The sequence below is a fragment of the Mustelus asterias genome, chromosome 14 (genome assembly GCF_964213995.1).
Source record: "Mustelus asterias chromosome 14, sMusAst1.hap1.1, whole genome shotgun sequence".
Classification (NCBI taxonomy): Eukaryota; Metazoa; Chordata; class Chondrichthyes; order Carcharhiniformes; family Triakidae; genus Mustelus; species Mustelus asterias.
The window spans coordinates 37,894,815-37,914,283 of record NC_135814.1 but is presented as its reverse complement, the minus strand read 5'-3'; the positions used below and the strand labels follow the sequence as shown (position 1 = coordinate 37,914,283).

Below are 19,469 nucleotides of genomic sequence, written 5' to 3'. Positions count from 1 at the left end.
GCCCAAATCTGAATGTTGTTCAGGTCTTGCAGCATGTGCACATGTACTGCTTCAGTATCTGAGGATTTGTGAATGGAGCTAAGCATTGTCCAATCATCAGTGAACATCCCCACTTCTGGCATTATGAAGAAGGGAAAGTTGTTGATGAAGCAACTGAAGATGGTTGGGCCAAGGATGCTACCCCGAGGAACTCCTGCAGTGATGTCCTGGGGCTGTGATGATTGACCTCCAACAAACACAACCAACTACCCTTGTGCTTGTATGACTTCAACTAGTGGAAAGTTTCCCCCCTCCCAGATACCGATGTCACACTGGGTCAAATATTGCCTCGATCAGCACAATTGCCTTGGTGTGAATGGCAATCACACTCACCTCCCTGCAGTTCACCTTCTTTGTCCATGTTTGGACCAAGGCTGCAAAGAGGTCAGGAACCAAGTGGTCCTGGTGGAACCCAAGTGAGTATCAGTGAACACGTTATTGCTGTAAGAAGTCTCACAACACCAGTTGAAGTCTGGCAGGTTTATTTGGAATCACGAGCTTTGAGCACTGCTCCTTCATCAGGTGACTCACCTGATGAAGTAGCAGCGCTCTGAAAGCTCGTGATTCTAAATAAACCTGTTGGGCGTTAACCTGGTGTTGTGAGTCTTCTTACTGTGCCCACCCCAGTCCAATGCTGGCATCTCCACATCATGTCGTTGCTGTGTAAGTGCACTGTCAATGCCCCTTCCATCACTTTGCTGCTGATCAAGATAGACTGATGGGGCAGTAATTGGCTGGATTGGACGTGTCCTGCTCTTTGTGGACAGGACATAGCTGGACAATTTTCCACGTTGCTGGTAGATGATAGTGTTGTAGCTGTACTAGAATAGCTTGGTCAGGGGTGCAACTGTTTTTGGAGCACAAGTCTTCAGTATTAACACTGGGCTGCTCTTAGGGCTTTACAGAACCTTCAGCCATTTCCTGATATCACGTGAAGTGAACCGAATTGGCTGGAGGAGGCCAAGGTGCATCATCCACTTCTGGCTAAAGATGCTTGCAAATGCTGAGGCCTTTAATTATGTTTCTTGTAGCCCATAGAGTTGAATGTGTTCGCATAGACTATATATAACCCACAATAGTTTTAAGTGTTGGGCAGTTACAATTGATATATACAGAATTATTTAGTTCATTATTCATTTATACAAAACTCATTAATCATCAAAACATGGGCAAATTAACTTCAAACATCATTGCATATCTTGAACAAAAAAATCAAGAAGGAAAACAATTTAAAATTTAATGATATCAAAGTAACACAAGAAACGTAAGCAAATACTTCTGGTAAAAGTTACTAAGAAATTAACAACAGGGACGATAGAATGGAAAACCTCGGCATATTTTAAAGAATGTGCAGCTGAATTCCCATTTGTGCTATTAGTTCCATCATCAGAATAAAGATCTGCATTGAATGTTGGGACTAGGCTTACGTGGATCAACAGTCTTTTCCTGTGAAAAGCATTATGTATGTGTGTATGCTAGATAAAAATACCACAACAGGTTCACCTACAGCATATGTCGAAGCATATTACTAACTGCCAAACTAGCGCTTATACATCAGTGAGTGAATTAACCAGAGAATGAAAGAAATTTATTCTAAAGTATAAGCATGTTCACCTTACTGCTACAATTTCTATGCATGCTTCAGCTGAAGTTGTTCAAAAGATGTGAATTTTTTGATTATGTAATACTCAATTAAACAGAATGGTGCAATCTCTGCTGTAATGTAGCAGCTAATGTACACAGAGTGTGGTCCCAGAAACTATAATGACCACATAATCAAAAATGCTGAAAAATCTCAGCAGGTCTGGCAGCATCTGTAAGGAGAGAAAAGAGCTGACGTTTTGAGTTCAGACGATCCTTTGTCAAAGCTAAAAGGCATGGAAAGTGGGACCTTCTATGTTTTCTGGATTTTCCAGCATTTTCTCTTGTGGTTTCAGATTCCAGCATCCGCAGTAATTTGCTTTTGTGACCATATAATCTGTTGGTTGAGGATGCATTTTGGCCAGGACATCATAAGAACTCCCCTAACTCTTTCTTGGATTGTACCATGGGTCTGTAATATACAGCCAAGAGGGCAGGCAGTTTAATGTCTCACCTGAATGATGGCAGGCATCTCTGACAGTGCAGCACTCCCTCAGAAGTGCTCCACACACAAAGAGAAAGCTCTTTTGCCAAGTTCTGAAACTTGTGATGAAAACTTCATGATTGCCTAGGTGATAGATGGGTGTTTAGGGTTCTAAACATGTAGTTATGGAAAATAATTTTAAATAATGTCATTGCTTGGTGTCTCATGTTTCCAAGTTCTCAATTTCACATCACTGTGACAGAGGGACCTGAAACCAATTAACACTCAAGGGTAGAGAGTGCGTCACAAAATTCACTTTTTGCAAATTCTACATAACATTTTGCAACATCCCAAAATTCAATTTCAGTTCATTTGTCCTGTTGAATTTCCTGAGCATGGAAAGAACTGCTCTTATTACTGTAATTCACTGATAAATTCTTGATCAGTCACTGGCACAACAAAGGCTGGATCTTTCCATGCCAATGAAATTCAAAGGGCTCAAATCAGCTGAGAAAGAAATAAAAACAGCCAGCAGCATGGAACATCAGAAAAGAAAAGCCAGGATAGCAAAACCCGCAAAGAGAGGCAGCAAATGTTCTAGGGCCAAGGTGAAAGAGTCAGGAGCAAGCAAGATCACAAAAAAAGTGTGGCGCAATAATGCAGCTAATCATTAGCTAGATTTGAATTTTTTTTTAAAAACTAAATAGCAAGAGTTTCTGGTAAAGGGAGCTGTTTGCATTGAAGTTTCATTATCTAGTTAACATGATGTTAAACTTTTCTTCCTTTTTTTGCAATTTCAGAACTTGCCCTTGCAATATGGAGGGAGGGAGTTAAAGATAAAGACAAGAAAGTTTGAAAAAGAGATTAGTTAAATGATATAATGCCAAGTAGGAGCAATGTGACTTATCTGAGAGCAAATACGCACAGCATTGCAGCAAACCGCAGACAAAAGCAGAAGTGATGTGAAAGAGGGAGAATAAGCACAAAGCAGCTCCTGATAAAGAAGGCCGACTGAGACAATGAGACAGAGGCACGGAGAACTATAAACATGTGGGGGCAGAATGTTAATTTGATCATTCACATATATAGTTACACACATGCGCATATATCCATGTTTGCTGACAATACATAGCTAGGCGTGAAAATAAGCTAGAGGACGCAGAGGCTACACAGAGATATAGTTAGGATATATGGTGGGCTTCCTCCAATAAGAAGTCTCACGACACCAGGTTAAAATCCAGCAGATTTATTTGGTAGCACGAACTTTCGGAATGCTGCTCCTTCATTAGGTAAGTGAGCAGCGCTCCGAAAGCTCATGCTCATGTTGGATTTTAACCTGGTGTTGTGAGACTTCTTACTGTGCCCACCCCAGTCCAACGCCGGCATCTCCACATCAGGGTTTCTTCCAAGTGCTCCGGTTTCCTCCCACAATCCAAAAATATGCAGATTAGGTTGATTGGCCATACTAAATTGCCCCATAATGTCCCGGGATATTTTTGTTAAAAGCGATTAGCAGGGTAAATTTGTGGGGTTTCGGGGATAGGGCCTGGATGGAATTGTTGTCGGTGCAGAGTCAATGGGCTGAATGGCTTCCTCCTGCACTGTAGGGTTCTATGATTCTAAATGAGTAGACGAGGTGAAAAATGAGTGTAGTCGAGAGAAATATAAAATTGTTGACTGCAATAAGAGTAAAAAACCAGAAATTAATTTTTGAAGGCAAGACACTAGTGAATGTTAATGCTCAGAAGCACTTGGAGTCCTTCCTTATAAATTAACAAGTACAGTAAGATATTAGGAAATCAAAATGTACGTCACTCCTTTGAAAAGAAAAAACCCTCACATTTATGTCATGCCATTCACAACCACAAGATGTTACGAAGTACTTTACATCCAATGAATGCAGAGGGGTTAGAGTTTGGAGTAAAGTCTTACTGCATTTAACATAAGGTTTGTTGAGATCACAACGAGTGTCCTACATAGAGATTTGGTCTCCTTACGTAAGGAAGGATACCTGCCTTTAAATTTTTTAAAGGGTCTGACAAAGTAAATGCCAAGAGATTGATTCCCCTGGCTAGAGAAGTTAGATCTCCTAGTTAATCATTTCGAACCAAGATGAGGCATTTCTTCACTCAGAGGGTCTGATTCTTTGAAATTTTCTACCCCAGAGGCTTATGAATGCTCAGTAGTTGAATGTATTTATCGAAAAGGTCAATAGATTTGTGGATACTAAGGGCATGGAGGGAAATGATGATAGCACGGAAAAGAAAGTAGGGCCCAGAAAATCCATCATAATCTTATGGAATGGCAGAACAAGCTACTTATTTCATTCATGATGTATGTAAATAGTAGCAGTTTACTCCAGGGTTTCTGGATTTGCTTCAATAAATTTAGGATTAGAAAGAAAGGGAACAATGATAAATTGGGAACGTGCTTTATACAGTGGGTAACATACTCTGAAATGGGAGATGAGTACATAATCTAGATTGACACTTGGCAGAATCCATCATCACACTGTGCTGAGAGAGTGCTGCACTGTCAGGTGTCGTCTTTCAGAAGAGACCTTAAACCAAAGCTCCATCTGCCTTTACAGATATACATAAAAGATCTCCTGGTTCTATTTGCGGAAGAATGCTTCCTATCAAATGTCCAAAACTTACCTCTGAACCGATACCATCCATAAAGCATTTTAGGACATCCAAGAATATGAAATATTCTACATGAATGCAAATTCATTCTCTTTCATCCTTGACACTTAGTGGAACATTTGCATCCAAGGCCCTTGAAATCAATACAGAAAGATGCTTTGGACATGCTTTGAAGATAATTCTGGGGTTGAATTAGGAGTAAATGTTTTAGAAGTTAATTTATGGGAGGTACTGTAGCTCTGCACCTAGCCACATGACTTTTACACTCAGGCTTTCTGACAGAAAAATCAATTACGTCGAACACTTACTACCTTTGCACTACAATCACAATCATTATGCGCAGGAGACGGCCACTTGGTCTATCGTGTCTGCATTAGCTCTACAAATGAGAATCATGACTTTGTGCCATTCCCTTGCCCTTTCCCCAAACCCCTGCACATTGTTTCTATTCAAGAAATCATCTAGTGTCCTCTTGAATGCCTTGATTGCACCCACCTCCACCAAGCCTACAGGCAGTGCACTCCACACCTGAACCAATCGTTGTGTGAAAAACTTTTTTCTCACATCACATTTACTTCTTTTGTGAATCACTTTTAAACTGTGCCTTCTCATTCTTGTTACTTTAATGAGGAACAGTTTCTCTCTATTTACTCTGTCCAGCCCCCTCATGATTTTGAACATCTCTATCATATCTCCTCGCAGCCTTCTTCTCTCCAAGGAGAACAGTCCCAACCTCTCCAATCTCCCCTCGAGACTGAAGGTTCTCATCCCTGGAACCCTATTAATACAACCCAGAATATCATATGCTTTATTAACCATTCTCGCCACTTATCCTGCCACCTTCAATGATCTATGCACCCACCCCTTTAAGAATTTTACTCATTTTAATTTTGTCTCTCCATGTTCTTCCTACCAAAATGCATCACCTCATTCTTCTCCGTATTGAACTTTATCTGTCATCTATCTGCCCATTCCACCAACTTGTCCATATTATTTTGAAGTTCTACATTGTCCTCTTCACAGTTTACAAGACTTTCAATTTTTGTGTCATTTGCAAACCTTGAAATTGTCCCCTGCACACCAAAATTTAGGTGATTAATATATCAGGAAAAGCAAGGGTCCCAATACCAACTTCTGGGAAACACCATTACAAACCTTTCTCCAGTGTGAAAAATATCCATTGCCCATTGCACTCTGCTTCCTATAGTATTCAGCCAATTTTGTATCCAAGTTTCTACTGTCCCTTTTATTCCATGAGTTATTATTTTTCTCACAAGTCTGTTGTGTGGCAATGAATCAAAAATCTGAATGTCCATGTAATCTCATCAACAGCATTATTCTCATCAACTCTTTATGTTACTTTCTCAAAAAACTCCAACATGTTAGTTAAGCAAGATTTCTCCTTCAGAAATCATGCTAGCTCTTCCCAATCAACCCACATTTTTCTAGGTGACTACTAATTTTATCCCAAATAATTGTTTCTAGAAGTTTGCCCACTACTAATGTTAAACTGACTAGCCTGTAATTGCAGGGGTTATCCTTACAACTTTTTTGAACAAGGTAGCAACCAAAGAAAAAGCATTAGAAGCCTGCATCATACAATAAGATGAGAAAGTAGAATATGGTATCATCCTGACAATTTTATTTACTGCAACCCTAATGCTGTGAAAAAATAAATTCCTGGAATAGTGAAAAGGAAACAGAACACCAGATACCTCACTCTGCCACATCTTAACTGCAATAAGATACAAAGACAATAGTATTATTTTCAAATCTTACATATTCCAAGAAATCCTGAGCGATATTCCCAATTTGATTGCGCACACTGCAAGTTAAATAATAGTATTCTTTTTTTAAAAAATCAAAGATAAGAAAAAAACCTTGGATGCAGTCCTGTCAGTTGCCTAGTTTGTTGCATCAATTTCCCTACCAAGGGTGATAGAACTGCAGCCATCAGTGCTTCAGCTGGTGTAAACTACCTGAAAAGCTATTCATGGGTATGAATAGGTGCCACTATCTCAAAGTAGCGGAACTGTAATCCAATAGGGTCACTGCATGGTTCAAAACAGCCTTGCCAACCAGAACAAGTTTCTGTCAGAGACTGAAGCAGAAGTGTTGCTCGGTTCATGGACACAATGGAGATTGCACATCCTAATTACACCCCACTGAATTCCAAGGTGAGGTCGTTTCCCTCGATCTGTGATCACACGCCCCGTGCACTGATGGGTTGCCCCTCTTTTCCAGCCACCAGCAGAATAATGCACCCACCTGTACTGCCAGCCCTTTCCTCTCCCCACCAGTTTGTGGACGGACGCTTCTGCTTTCACATCGGGTTCAGGCACTTTCACGGAGGCTGAGGCTGTGGCTGTAACTGTCACGTCCCCTCCTTGCATTGTCAAGCCCCCAAAGCTCCTCAGCAGCAGCGGTGGCTCCCAGCCGGAGGGAGGGTAACTCCGGGGTTCACAGTGACAGGGTGCTGGGTGTATTTCAATGCTGCTGGATGGATAGACAGACAGCCGGCCGGCTCCTCCGCTGCGAGTGACAATTAGCACAGGCCCCCAGCCCACATTGTAACCCGCCCGGCTGACCCGGAAGCTGTCAGCGGACCGGAAGCCGCCAAGCCGCTGGTTCCTCCCCCGTGACGTCACAATGGCCAGGCGGGAGAGTCATCCGCAATGACGTCACTCCAAAGCTCTCTCTTCCGGGTCGCCGGCGGGGCGAGAGGGGAAATCTCTCTGTTGCTGATGGCAGGTGGCCATGTTTGTGCGGGGCAACATCCCCAGCCTTGCTGAGGCTGACCCTGGAACATGCGTGCCTCCCTTCTTCCTATACAGATACCGATCAACCACCCCTTTTCATTGGCCTCCTTGAAGTCACTTACTTTCAAATCCCTCATTACTCTTCCTAATTGCGCCACCTATCTTTGCACCTCCCTCAGGATGAAGCTGATGGCTTGGAAACGTAGCTTCTGTTTGATCCGAAATACATGGCTCTGTTAGGACCAGATTCTTCCTTGGTCCAGAAAACTGTCTTTTTGACACTGAAACCTTCATCCACCCTCTCATTGCCTCACGTACTGACTTCTTAAACTTCGCCCTTGATAAAGTTCAACTGCTTTAGAACATGGAACAGCACAGAACAGGCCCTTCGGCCCACGATGTTGTGCCGAGCTTCAGATGTCCATAGTTCATGTCTTGTCACACTCCACTGTGTCCAAGCTGCACTAGTACCCCATACCCCAGTGAATTGATTTCAATGTCCTTGTTCTTATCTTCAAACTTCTCCAGGGCCTATCTCTATCCAAAATCATAGAATCCGTACAGTACAGAAGCAGGCCATTCAGCTATTGAGTGTATCAACCACAATCCCACCCAGGACCTATTCCTGTAACTCCACACATTTACACTGCTAATCTCCCTGACACTAAGGGGTAATTTAGCTTGGCCAATCAACCTAACCCACACATTTTTGGACTTTGGGAGGAAACCCACACAGACACGGAGAAAGTGCAAACTCCACATAGATAGTGACCCGAGGCCGGAATTGAACCTGGGATCTTGGTGCTGTGAGGCAGCATGCTAGCCACTGTGTTCATTGCAGAGAGCTGTATTCACCAGCTGACCTTTGTTCCTTTTGACAATGGATTTCAGCTTGTTTCCTAGAGGTTGATAACAGTCACTCTGGTCCAAAGCTAAAAATTAATTCCAAAATCTACTTTGGTTTTCACTTCCACACCTCACTTCAAAATCTGTCACAGAATCACAGAATACTACAGTCCAGAAGAGGCCCTTCAGCCCATCAAGTCTGCACCAACACATGAAATGCCCTGACCTGCCCACCTAATCCCATTTGCCAGCAATTGGCCCATAGCCTTGAATGTTATGGCGTGCCAAGTACTCATCCAGGTACTTTTTAAAGGATGTGAGGCATCCCGCCTCCACCACCCTCCTAGCAGTACATTCCAGACCGTCACCACCCTCTGAGTAAAAACGTTTTTCCTCAAATCCCCCCTAAACCTCCCACCCCTCACTTTTAACTTGTGTCCCCTCATAATTAACCCTTCAACTAAGGGAAACAGCTGCTCCCTATCCACCCTGTCCATGCCCCTCATAATTTTGAACACCTCAATCAGGTTGCCCCACTCTGCTCTAGCAAAAACAACCTAAACCTATCCAATCTATCCTCATAAGGGGCGGCATGGTAGCACAGTGGTTAGCACTGCTGTTTCACAGCTCCAGGGACCTGGGTTCGATTCCCGGCTTGGGTCTCTGTCTGTGTGGAGTTTGCACATTCTCCTTGTGTCTGCGTGGGTTTCCTCCTGGTGCTCTGGTTTCCTCCCACAGTCCAAAGATGTGCGGGTTAGGTTGATTGGCCATGCTAAAATTGTCCCTTAGTGTACTGAGATGCGTAGGTTAGAGGGATTAGTGGGTAAAATATGTAGGGATATGGAGGTAGGGCCTGGGTGGGATTGTGGTCGGTGCAGACTCGATGGGCCGAATGGCCTCTTTCTGTACTGTAGGGTTTCTATGAGTTATAACTTAAATGTTACATCCCTGTCTAATAGCACCTACCCATTTTACGTTTCCTTTGGTCTTCCCCAGTCACATCGCTTCTTTTTATATGTAATTTGATAGTAAAAATGCTGAATGCTGTACTTTTTTCTTTGTATTTAAGATATAACTGGGATTCACACTGATTTTGTCAAAACTTATTGAATTCCCATAAATATTAGCAATATACAATTTAGATAAATAATTTGTGATATATCCTTCTGCTTTGCCCACTTTATTAACATAAAAGCCAAACAGCTTTATAGCATGGTGAAAACATCACAGGAACGTGATGAAAACAACCTTTTCAGACAATGAGTTAATGACCCACTTAACCTTCTGCGTGAAAGAAAGTCTCAAATCCCCACTAATCTGTCTACCAATTATCTTAAAATTTTGCCCCTTGCTTGTTGACCTCTCTGCCAAGAGAAATAAGTATATCCTATCCATGCTCCTCATAATTATACACAGACTGCTGTTCCAAAGAAAACAGCCACAGCCTATCTAATCTTTCCTCAGAGCTAAAATTCACCTGTCCTGACAGCATTTATAGCTATCTGTTCTGTACCCTCTCTGGTGCATCCTTCCTCCAATGCAGTGACCAAAGCTGCATGCTATACTCCTTAATTGTGGCCTAACATATAATTCCAGCATAACCTCCCTGCTTTTATATTCTCTGGCACAGTTAATTATTTATATTTGCTTATGGGATGTGTGCGTCGCTGGCTAAGTCAGCACTTGTCCATCCCTAATTGCTTTTGAGAAGGTGCCTTCTTGGACCAGTTCCCTTGGGTGTTTGTACAGCCACAGTGTGGATAAGGAAGTTGACCTAGCAACAGTGGAACAATGAGAATATAGTTCCCTGGTCAGAATAGTTTGTGGTTTGAAGTGTTACTTCCAAGTCATAGAATCATAGAAACCCTACAGCACAGAATGAGGCCATTCGGCCCATCGAGTCTGCACCGACCACAATCCCACCCAGGCCCTACCCCCATGTGATGGTGTTCCCATATGTCTACTGCCCTTGTCCTTCTAGGTGGTAGACGTCATGGGTTTGGGAGATATAGTTAAAGGAGGCTTGGCAAATTGTTGGAAATGCATCTTGTAAATGGTACAGATTACTGCCACTGTATGTTGGTGGTAGAGGGATTTTAAGGTGGTGAATGAGTTGCCAATCAAGTGGGCTGCTTTATGCTGGATGGTGTTGAACTTCATGAGCGTTGAAGAGCTGCACCCATCCAGACAAGTGGAGAACATTCCATCACACCTCTGACTTGTGCTTTGCAGATGGTGGACAAACTTTGCGGATGCAGGAAGTGAATTACTCATCATAGAAATCCTAGCCTTTGACCTGCTGTAGCCACGTTATTTATATGGCTAGTCTCATTAAGTTCCTGGTCAATGGTAACCCCCAGGATGTTGATAGTGAAGAATTCAGCTGTTAATGGTAAGGGGAGATGGTTTTTCTTGTTGGAGATCATCATTCCCTGGTATTTGTGTGGCATGAATGTTACTTTCCACCCCAAGCCTGAATGTTGTCCAAGCCTTGCTGCATGTGGGCACATACGACCATATGAATTAGGATCAGAAGTAGGCCAGTCAGCCCTTCGAGCCTGCTCCACCATTCAATAAGATCATGTCTGATCTGCTTTTAACTTCAATCCCACATTCCTGCCTATAGATAACCTTTCACCCCCTTGTTAATCAAGAATCTAAATTTAGCTCTGCCTTAAAAATGTTCAACTTTCACTGCCTTTTGAGGAAGAGAGTTTCAGAGACTCATGACCCTCTGAGAGAAAAACAAAATCTCCTCACCTCCATCTTAAATGAGTGCCCCTTAATTTTAAAACATTGACCCCCTAGTTCTAGATTTTCCAAACATCCTCTCCATGTTCACCCTGTCAACAGCCCTCAGGATCTTAAAGATTTCAAATAAGTCACTTTTGATTCTTCTAAACTAGTGGATATAAACTTAACCTCTCCAACCTTTCCTCATAATACAATCTGTCCATTTCTGGTATTAGTCTAGTGAACCTTCTCTGAACTATTTCTAATGTATTTACATCTTTCCTTAAACAAGGAGACCAGTACTGTACACAATTCTCCAGACGTGGTCTCACCAATGCCATGTACAGTTGAAGAATACTTTCCCTACTGTTGTAATAACATTCTATTATCTTTCCTAATTATTTGCTGTTCCTGTACTTGCCTTTTACAATTCATGCACTAGGATACCCTGATTCCTCTGCACTTCAAAGTTCTGCAATCTCTTGCCACTACAGAGGACTGCTTCAGTTCCTGAGGGATAGTGAATTGTGCTGAATATTGTGCAATCATCAGTCAACATCCTCAACTCTGCCCTTAAGATGGATAGACGGCCATTGATGAAGCAGCTGAAAATGATTGGGCCTCGGACACTACCCTGAGGAATTCCAGCGGCGGTGTCTCGGGCTGAGATGATTGGCTTCTAACAATTACACTTATCTTCCTTTATGATAGATATGAGTTCAACCAATGGAGAGACTTTCAACTTTGCTAGGGACTTGTTGCAGTGTGTTGGTTACAGTTCAGTAACTCTAAAGAAGTCTTCATAGTCATATATAAGCTAACTGAAAGTCTTTATTGATTCTTCGAACTATTTACAAAAATATAGTCGAGCATAAGCCAGTCCATGCTTGCAAGTACACACGGCTGTGTCCAATACTGAACTGACCCCACATGTGAGTCATGTACTCTCTTACATCATTTTGTGGGTGGTACGGTAGTCAGTCCCACATTAACCCAATATTTGTCAGACCCTGATACTACACCTCCCCCTGAATCTTCATCAAACATTTTTTGTGATTGTAGTTTACCTAATGTCCTAACATTGTTATTACTATCATGCATTTACATTGTCATTACTACATTATCACTACCCCATCTTCCCCCTTACAATCCTTGAATTCAAAGGTTCAGGTGGCTGGAGGCCTTATTACCGTAAGAAGTTTAACAACACCAGGTTAAAGTCCAACAGGTTTATTTGGTAGCAAAAGCCACACAAGCTTTCGAAGCTCTAAGCCCCTTCTTCAGGTGAGTGGGAATTCTGTTCACAAATAGAGTAACCCAGTCCAACGCCGGCATCTCCACATCATGGCCTTATTACCCCAGGTATCTTATTCATGCTGCTGTTGGAGTAGTGGTAGGCTCTGTTGCTGCTGGTTCTTCCTGTAGGTTTGGAGGTTGTTCTGGCATCTGGTATGTTTTCATCCATTTTCTCTCTTCTTTCATACTGAATCACATTTGGTCAGTTCAGCAGTGGCGCTGGTCAGTCATTGTTACCCTAACTCATTTCTTGTGGAGTGGACAAACATTGTATTTGTCTGCTTGTCATTTCTTTCACTTCTTCTGTTGTTGTGTGTGTTGTGGAGATTACCCCTAAGGTGAAGGATGAGCATTCCTGTGACCTGAGTGAGGTTCAGTGGTATGCTGATCTTTGCGTTTCATTATCAGCAATGGACGGCTGCAATCAAGTTTCAACATCTTTTGTGGCTTAGGTATGTTGGTTTGGAGTTGCATTGCATGTTCAGTACTTGCAGTGTTGACCTGCTGTCCCATCATCGGAGCCAGAGGTTGAGATTCATCAGACTGCTGGTTGCTCTTTTTTATATCCTTCAGTGGAGGCATTGTGTTTACCTCCTGGGGCATTGGGACCAGGGATGGGGGAAGTGGGACCTGTACAAATTGGATGGGTTACACCTGGGCAGAACTGGGACTGATGTCCTAGAGGGAGTGTTTGCTAGAGCGGTTGGGGAGGATTTAAACTAATATACCAGGGGTATGGGAACCTATGTAAGGAGTCCAAGAAGGAGGGAACAAGGACAAAATGTGGGGAGAACGTTTCAACTACATCAAAAATCAGGAAAAAAGTTAAAAGGAAGGAGAACTCAGGAGATGTTATTAATGGAAGTGTTAGAATTCAAAAAGAAGGTACAAAAACTAGCATAAGGGCACTTTATCTGAATGCTCGTAGCATTCAAAACAAGGTAAATGAGTTGATAGCACAAATCATTGCGAACGAGAATGATTTGGTGGCCATTACAGAGACATAGTTGCAGGATGGTCACGACGGGGAGTTAAAGATCCAGGGGTATCAGACTGTTCGGAGGGACCGACAGGAAGATAAGGGAGGTGGTGTAGCTCTGATATTTAAGGATAACATCAGGTAGTGAGAGATGATCTAGGTTCTATGGAAAAAAAGGTTGAATCTATTTGGGTGGAAATTAGAAATAGTAAGGAGAAAAAGTCACTGATAGACATAGTCTATAGGCTACCAAATAATAACATCATGGTGGGGCGAGAAATAAACAAAGAAATAACTGATGCATGTAAAAATGGCACAGCAATTATCATGGGGGATTTTAATCTACATATCAATTGGTCAAACCAGGTCGGTCAAGGCAGCCTTGAGGAGGAGTTCATAGAATGTATCCGCAATAGCTTCCTTGAAGAGTATGTAATGGAACCTATGAGGGAGCAAGTTATCCTAAATCTGGTCCTGTGTAATGAGACAGGAATAATTAATGATCTCACAGTTAGGGATCCTCTCGGAAGAAGCGATCACAGTATGGTTGAATTTAAAATACAGATGGAACGTGAGAAGGTAAAATCCAATACCAGTGTCTTGTGCTTAAACAAAGGAGACTACAAAGGGATGAGGGAGGCGTTGGCTAAGGTAGACTGGGAGCAAAAGCTTTATGGTGGGTACAATTGAGGAACAGTGAAGGACTTTCAAAGCGATCTTTCACAATGCTCAGCAAAAGTATATACCAGTGATAAGGAAGGACTGTAGAAAAAGAGATAATTAGCCATGGATATCTAAGAAAATAAAGGAGGGTATCAAATTGAAAGAAAATGCATACAAAGTGGCAAAGATTAGTGGGAAAGTAAAGGATTGGGAAATCTTTAAAGGTCAACAGAAAGCCACGAAAAAAGCTATAAAGAAAAGTAAGATGGATTATGAGAGTAAACTAGCTCAGAATATAAAAACAGATAGCAAAAGTTTCTACAAATATATAAAACGAAAAAGAGTGGCAAAAGTAAACAGTGGTCCTTTAGAGGATGAGAAGGGGGATGTAATAACTGGAAGTGAGAAAATGGCTGAGGCAATGAACAGGTATTTTGTGTCGGTCTTCACAGTGGAAGACACAAATAACATGCCAAAAATTGATGACAGGAAGGCTATGGCAGGTGAGGACCTAGAAATTATCATCACGAAAGAGGTAGTGTTGGGCAAGCTAATGGGGCTAAAGGTAGACAAGTCTCCTGGCCCTGATGGAATGCACCCAGGGTACTAAAAGAGATGGTGGGGGAAATAGCAAATGCACTAGTGGTAATTTACCAAAGTTCACTGGACTCTGGGATGGTTCCTGCAGATTGAAAAACAGCAAATGCGACACCACTGTTTAAAAAAGGAGGTAGACAAAAGGCGGGTAACTATAAGCCGGTTAGCTTAACTTCTGTAGTAGGGAAAATGCTTGAATCTATCATCAAGGAAGAAATAGCGAGACATCTGGATATAAATTGTCTCATTGGTAAGACGCAGCATGGGTTCATGAAAGGCAGGTCATGTTTGACTAATTTGGTGGAAATCTTTAAGAACATTACATGCACAGTGGACAATGGGGAACCTGTGGATGTGGTGTATCTGGATTTCCAGAAGGCATTTGACAAGGTGCCGCACCAAAGACTGCTACATAAGATAAAGGTGCATGGTGTTACGGGTAATGTATTAGCATGGATAGAGGATTGGTTAACAGAAAGCAAAGAGTGGGGGTAAATGGGTGTTTTTCTGGTTGGTGATCAGCGACTAGTGGTGTGCCTAAGGGATCAGTGTTGGGACCGCAATTGTTTACGATTTACATAGATGATTTGGAGTTGGGGACCAAGTGTAATGTGTCAAAATTTGCAGATGACACTATGATGAGTGGCAGAGCAAAGTGTGCAGAGGACACTGAAAGTCTGCAAAGGGATATAGATAGTCTCAGTGAGTGGGCGAGGGTCTGGCCGATGGAGGACAATGTTGGTAAATATGAGGGCATCCATTTTGGTAGGAATAACAGCAAAATGGACTATTATTTAAATGGTAAAAAATTGCAGCATGCTGCTGTGCAGAGGGACCTGCGTGTCCTTGTGCAGGAATCACAAGGAGTTGGTTTGCAGGTGCAGCAGGTAATTAAGAAGGCAAATGGAATTTTATCCTTCATTGCTAGAAGAATGGAGCTTAAAAACAGTGAAGTTATGTTGCAGCTGTATAAGGTGCTGGTGAGGCCACACCCCCCCTGGAGTACTGTGTACAGTTTTGGTCTCCTTACTTGAGAAAAGATATACTGGCACTGGAGTGGGTGCAGAGGAGATTCACTAGGTTGATTCCGGAGTTGAGACGGTTGGCTTTTGAGGAGAGACTGAGTAGACTGGGGCTATACTCATTGGAATTCGGAAGAAAGAGGGGAGATCTTATAGAAACATATAAGATTATGAAGGGAATAGATAAGATAGAAGCAGGGAAGTTGTTTCCACTGGCGGGTGAAACAAGAACTAGGGAGCATGGCCTCAAAATAAGGGGGAGCAGATTTAGGTCTGAATTGAGGAGGAACTTCTTCATACAAAGGATTATGGATCTTGGAATTCCCTGCCTGGTGAAGCAGTTGAGGCTACCTTATTGAATGTTTTTAAGGCAAGGATAGATAAATTTTTGAACAGTAAAGGAACTAAGGGTTATGGTGAGCGGGTGGGTAAGTGGAGCTGAGTCCACGAAAAGATCAGCCATGATCTTATTGAATGGCGGAGCAGCTCGAGGGGCCAGATGGCCTACTCCCACTCCTAGTTCTTATGTTCTTATGTTCTCCTGTGTGGTTGGCTGGTCTGACCATTGAAGGTTTTCCAGCACCTTTAATAAAAATGGACAAGCGTGCTCCTCAAAGAGAGAAGACAGTTCCGAACTGAATTCCCAGTCAGGATACTCTTTTTTTGATTGAGTACTCGAGAACTTGCAGTTCAGGGAATGGTTAACAACAGTGATTGTCTTGACATCTGCCGGTTGAGGAGATCCAGGGTTACACAGGCATCTCTGCTCAAGAGATAGAAAGGCTGGTTACAAATGACAAACATCAGCTCAAAGATTTGTTTGCTGCAATAATAGTTCCAAGATCATGTAAATGACTGGAAGTTTTGATTTTGATTTGATTTATTATTGTCACATGTATTAGTACACAGTGAAAAGTATTGTTTCTTGCACGCAATACAGACAAAGCATACCGTACATAGAGAAGGAAAGGTGCGGGTGCAGAATGTAGTGTTACAGTCATAGCTTAGGATGTTGAGAAAATCAACTTAATGCAAGGTAGGTCCATTCAAAAGTCTGATGGCAGCAGGGAAGAAGCTGTTCTTGAGTCGGTTGGTACGTGACCTCAGACATTTGTATCTTTTTCCTGACAGAAGAAGGTGGAAGAGAGTATGTCCGGGGTGCGTGGGGTCTTTACTTACGCTGGCTGCTTTTCCAAGGTAGCGGGAAGTATAGGTGGAGTCAATGGATGGAAGGCTGGTTTGTGTAATGGACTGGGTTTTGTTCACAACTTTTTGTAGTTTCTTGCGGTCTTCGACAGAGCAGGAGCCATACCAAGCTGTGATACAACCAGAAAGAATGCTTTCTATGGTGCATCTGTAAAAGTTGGTCAGAGTCGTAACAGACATGCCAAATTTCCTTAGCCTCCTGAGAAAGTAGAGCCGTTGGTGGGCTTTCTTAACTATTGCGTCAGTCTGGAGGGACCAGGACAGGTTGTTGGTGATCTGAACACCTAGAAGCTTGAAGCTCTTGACCATTTCCACTTCATCCCCGTTGATGTAGAAAGGGGCATGTCCTCCACTACGTTTCCTGAAATCGATGACTATCTCCTTTGTTTTACTGACATTGAGGGAGAGATTATTGCCGTCGCACCAGTTCACCAGATTCTATCTCTTTCCTGTATTCTGCCTCGTCATTGTTTGAGATCCGACCCACTGCAGTGGTGTCATCAGCAAATTTGAAAATCGAGTTGGAGGGGAGTTTGACCACGCAGTCAGAGGTGTGTAAGGAGTATAGTAAGGGGCTGAGGACACAGCCTTGTGGGGCACTGATGTTGAGGATGATCGTGGAGGAGGTGTTGTTGCCTATCCTTACTGATTGCGGAAGTCCGATTTCTCTGGGTCCATAAACTGTTGTGTCTGTTGTTCAAAGCCACAGGTCTTTTAGCCATGGTTTTTTTTGTCTGACGGGATTGTTATGCTGGCTCCTGTGTCTAATTTAACATTTGTTATTGACTGAAATGAGGGAACAAGAATTTTGATTTCACCCAAGAGCATGAATGCGTGTTTTCTGGGCTTGCAGTCTCAGCCTTGTGGATGATCTTTGGGCCTTCTTTCAGAGTTTTTCTTTTGCATAGTTTGCCGTAGTGTCCAGTTCTGTTGCACTGAAAGCACTGAGCTAAAATTGCCGACATTGATCTCTCGACTGGCCTGCTCTGCTGGCCAGTTTGGGTATTGCCTTCCCTGGTTGGCAGTGTTGCTTAATTAGCTGAACTGTGGGTTGGCCTCTGCACCATGGTTTATTTTTCTCACCTTAAAATGGTTCTGTGCTGCTCACGGCATTCTGAATGCTTAAACACCTGGATCACCTTTTCCAGGATTATATCTTCCTTTTCTTGCATGAGGTCAGTCTTCCCCGCCCTCCCCCCATTCTTTCCCCCTATTTTATCCCACCTTTCCTTACCTTTTCTCCCCTTTGCTTCCCCTTTCCCCCCTTTTCTCACCTCTCTCCCCCCATCTCCCCCCACATCTTCATCTGTCACAGTTTACCCTCTGATTTCAGCTTCTCTGCCATTTGCCCATTCACGCCTTCTATTCTCGCTATGGATTGACATTAGTAGCCTTTCCCCTTATTTTTGTGGTTGACTCATCTTTTATTCCCTCATCCTACAGTATAAATATCTTCCACTTTCTATGCTTTTTAGCTTTGACAAAGCGTCATCTGGATTTAAAATGTCAGCTCTTTTCTCTCCTTACAGATGCTGCCAGACCTGCTGAGATTTTCCAGCATTTTCTCTTTTGGTTCTAACACTGGACTGATCCCAGGTGTGGGTCATGTGCTCTCTCACATCACTGTGTGGGCAGTACTGTACTCAGTCCCACATTAACCCTGGATGTGCCAGACCCTTAGAAGGTAGAAGGGAAGTATTTGTATGCGTTCTTAACCATGTCCTGTTACCATCAAAGATCTGTGAACATACACTTCAAGGTTTCTATACCTCTACCCTTCGCTATTCAAGCATTTATTGTGTACTCCCTTGCCCTGTTTGCCTTCCTCAAATGTATTACCTGATAACCAGTACAAATGAGATTATTGCCTCCTGTTTGTGTGGATAAAATTGCTTCATAAATTGAACCGAAATGTGAGCACCGAAAACACAACGATTTCCAATTTTCTACTTAAAGAAAATGCCTTTCGAAGATTAAATACATTTTAAGTCCTAATTTCTGGCCAACATTCCCTTTCCGAAAGAACACTTATATGGATAGCAGGTGAATATGCTCTGCTGACCTTCGCTGTCTTAAATTCATATATGAAGGATGGCAACATCAGCAAGGTAACAGATGGTGATGAATACCTGTGGAACAGCGCTTCAGATGAAGTTGGGGAAAATTGAAAGGGGAATTTATTCAGAAGTACACATTTTATTCTCATTCTTGAAAATACATTTCGTATGATAGTATTTTAAAACAAATGATTTCCTGAATTTGCTTTTCAGTTGAGTGACATAATTTAATCTGTCCTGGTAAATTTCCTTGAAGATGCTTCCTGTTCCAAAGAATTTACAGCAATGAAGCAAGCCGTTTGGTCCCACGTTAGATCAAAAAATGGAAATCTAAAGCGACTTGTCCCTTTCAGAGGATAATTTTCTGTGTTTATTTTTGAATTCATTTTCATTGTGGGTCCGAAAACAAAAGTGACAATATATATATATGCTGGGTATGTTCATGAAGCCTTCAATGATTACACTGTTACTGTACAATTGAATTTAATACTTCACTCCACTGAAAAAAAAACAGAAAATAATTTGACTTGTTATATTTACATTCAATACATCCGCGCTGAAA

General features: G+C 42.3%; 1 protein-coding gene across 6 annotated transcripts in view; it reads right to left on the bottom strand.

The window, feature by feature from the left end:
- osbpl11 (oxysterol binding protein-like 11) overlaps window positions 1-7,383 on the bottom strand; it is a 98,550-nt gene extending 91,167 nt beyond the window's left edge. For 3 of the 6 annotated variants that reach the window (XR_013499518.1, XR_013499519.1, XM_078228185.1), the window contains exon 1: window positions 7,018-7,328. Coding sequence is in view for 2 of the 6 variants with exons in the window: in XM_078228185.1 (XP_078084311.1) it covers window positions 7,018-7,142 (125 nt within the window). In the remaining 4 variants the exon portion in view is untranslated. Of the gene's footprint in view, window positions 1-7,017 lie in introns of all 6 variants that reach the window. The other 3 variants (XR_013499520.1, XM_078228188.1, XM_078228187.1) reach the window with 2 other exon arrangements.
- Window positions 7,384-19,469: the final 12,086 nt, after the last annotated feature.